The sequence below is a fragment of the Colobus angolensis genome, unplaced genomic scaffold, assembly GCF_000951035.1.
Source record: "Colobus angolensis palliatus isolate OR3802 unplaced genomic scaffold, Cang.pa_1.0 Scaffold716, whole genome shotgun sequence".
Lineage (NCBI taxonomy): Eukaryota > Metazoa > Chordata > Mammalia > Primates > Cercopithecidae > Colobus > Colobus angolensis.
Window position 1 is genome coordinate 5,649 of NW_012120888.1, and position 3,018 is coordinate 8,666.

At 50.8% G+C, this 3,018-nt stretch overlaps 1 protein-coding gene across 1 annotated transcript in view; it reads right to left on the reverse strand.

The window, feature by feature from the left end:
- Positions 1-2,191: 2,191 nt before the first annotated feature.
- LOC105501469 (SEC14-like protein 3) overlaps positions 2,192-3,018 on the reverse strand; it is a 10,217-nt gene continuing 9,390 nt past the window's right edge. Inside the window, exon 9 of the mRNA XM_011927443.1 lies at positions 2,192-2,313. Coding sequence (XP_011782833.1) covers positions 2,192-2,313 — 122 coding nt within the window. The remainder of the gene's footprint in view (positions 2,314-3,018) is intronic.

Consider the following 3,018-nt stretch of genomic DNA (forward strand, 5'->3'; position numbering starts at 1 on the left):
GGGGATGAAGAGGTGACGGGGTGAGGGGCAGCCTCAGCTCCAGGCCTATTTCTGCCACCTGTGGGGCTGAAGGTACAAGGCCAGTGCCTTTGGGAGCTCAGTTTCCCATCTATAAAGCAGATACCAGATTTCACATCCATAGGTGCGTGTGGGAAAGTGCTTGCAGCTGCTGAATATTTTCTTGACTCGCCTGAAACAGACCTCATAGCCTGCCCACGGATGAGCTCAGCCCTCCGTTCATTTGTTTCCAAGGAGCCTCTCATGGCACCAGCCTTTGGTTCCCATTCATCCCCATTCCCTGGTGTGACCTGGCTCCCCCTGGCAAGAGTTGTGTCAGGGGTTGGGGCTCAAGCTAGCCTCTTCATGTCCCTGAATCACAGCAGAAAGTTGGGAAGGAAACTCCGGGGTCCTGGCCTTTCCCCTAGTCACCCAGGGTCAAGGCGAGTGTCAGGGCGTTGTGCTTCACAGATGCCATGTGAGCAGCAGACAGGATGCTGGGCTGAGGAGCACAAGCCCTGCCCCACTCTGCTGTGAGTTTCCTTGGACAAGCTGCTTAAGCATTGTGGGTCTCCATGGCCTATTACCTCCTCTACCCACAAACAGGGACTGGAGAGGGTGACATGCACAGGACACTTCTACTGGAAGGTCTAGAACAAATAAGTCATGCCTTCTTACTGCCTTTGTAAAAGTGGAATCTTAGGAGGTGGTATTCTTACTATGTTACTTTTTTTTTTTTTTTTTGATAGAGACATGGTCTTGCTATGTTGCCTGGGCTCGTCTAAAATTCCTGGGCTCAAGCGATCCTCCCATCTCAGCCTCCCCAAGGGCTGGGATTATAGGCAGGAGGCAGTATTATGAGGTAATTGAGGGCAATGTCATTGAAGTAAAAAAGACAAAAACAGGCCAGGCGTGGTGGCTGAGGCCTGTTATCCCCAATACTTTGGGAGGCTGAGAGGAGCAAATTGCTTGAGGCCTGGAGCTTGAGACAACATGGGGAAACCCCATCTCTGCAAAAAATACAAAAAATTAGCCAAGTGTGGTGATGCCCACCTGTAGTCCCAGCTACTCAGGAGGCTGAGATGGGAGAATGGCTTGAGCCCAAGAGGTCAAGACTACAGTGAGCCATGATTGTACCACTGCACTCCAGCCTGGGTGGACGACAGAGCGAGACCCTGTCTCAAAAAACAGACAAACAAACAAACGAATAAACAAACAAACACCCCCTCCCCCAGGTCCTGGATCTGCCACGCAAGCTGTAAGATGTTGAGTGAGTGGCTTCCTCCCTCTGAGCCTCCATTTCCTTATCCATAAAGTGCCTTGGGGATGGCATGAGAGTAAAGCATGCTAGACTCACAAAGCTCTTGGCACAGTTTCTGGTACACAGAGAGCACTCACCAAATGATCACTGTTGTTTTCTTTATTATGATTATGCCAGATGTGACTATCTTTGCTTCCAGGAAAGTCCCTAAATCATAAGCTATGTACAACAAGGGAAGTGGGTAAGGGTGGGAAGCTGAGTGTGCAAGTCAGACAAAGCCTGATGTAGGCAACTCCTATCAGAGGTATGTGGTCTTTGTGGCTGGGGTCCTCAAAAGACAGCCACTGCCAGAAATCTGGAGGCTGAATTGTCTGGGTCTCCAGAAGACAGTCCAACCCCACCACATCTCTGCTCCTGTCTAAGGTGCTGAAATCCACCCCACATAAGCTTCTCCTAGTTATGTACAGCTGTTGAGTCGCCTGCACCCTACCTTGTGGTCCTCCATTCAATGCCACAAATATACAGTGAGCATCTACTATATATAGCGAGTGGAAATAAAAAGGATTTAGATACGTCTCCAACCCAAGTTGCTCACAGCCATACGGAAGGAATTCAAGCATACACACTTGCCTTAGGGTAGGTGAGGACAAAGGCTAGGGGATTCATTTTGCAATTTATTGAGTTTCAGTGACACCCACTTCTTGTCTTTACCCTTGTTTTTTCCTCTTCTGAAACGTTGGTACCCTCCAAGCTTGTGCCTCTCATACCTTTCTTGATCTGACCACAGCAGATGAGTTTTCCCCCGGGCATCTCTGTGTTCTCACTAATGTCATAGAGTCAGGAGGACTAACAATCAATTTCAGGGAGGGAGGGAGTGTGGGATATAGAGAGGAATCAGAAGGTTAGGAGGTCTCTGAGAATAGAGGGAGCCACCTAGACAGGGGTGAGCTCCTTATCGTATTTCTGCATGCCCTCGTCAGGGAGCAGGGCCTCCACCGTGAAGCTCACCTTCTTGGCGTGCACAAAGCTATAGGTGTTGTCGAAGCGTAGGACATCTGGGGGACAGATGGAAAGATGGGCATTGGGCTTGGCTCTACACACTCTTTGTTCCACCCCCGACCAGGGAGGAGGACAGGCTTGTGTTCCCACTGGCTTTCTTTGCCAAGCTGGGCCAAGCTCCCACCATGCCTCTTCCCTTCCCCATGGGAACTGCCACCCCAAGCAGGTCCTGTAAACAGACACCAACCTCCTCTTGGCATGTGCCCAGGCCTGGCTTTACTGGCATGGAGAACAATGGTCATTACATCCCATTGTCTCATACCTGGAGACACACATGCCAGGGCTGTGAAGGCACATATTTGGATTCATCAGAGACCTCCGAGCCCCCTTGGATGAAGTGGGGTTCTGGAGCAGGCCTGCTGGACACTGTTTGCTTCCTCACAACCACCCCAAAAAGCAAGTGTTGGCCGGGCCCGGTGGCTCACGCCTATAATCCCAGCACTTTGGGAGGCCGAGGTGGGTGGATCACTTGAGGTCAGGAGTTCAAGAGCAGCCTGACCAGCGTGGAGAAACCCCATCTCTACTAAAAGTACAAAATTAAGTGTGGTGGCGCATGCCTGTAATCTCAGCTACTCGGGAGGCTGAGGCAGGAGAATCGCTTGAACCTGGGAGGCGGGGATTGCGGTGAGCTGAGATTGCACCATTGCTTACACCATTGCACTCCAACCTGGGCAACAAGAGTGAAACTCTGTCTCAAAAAA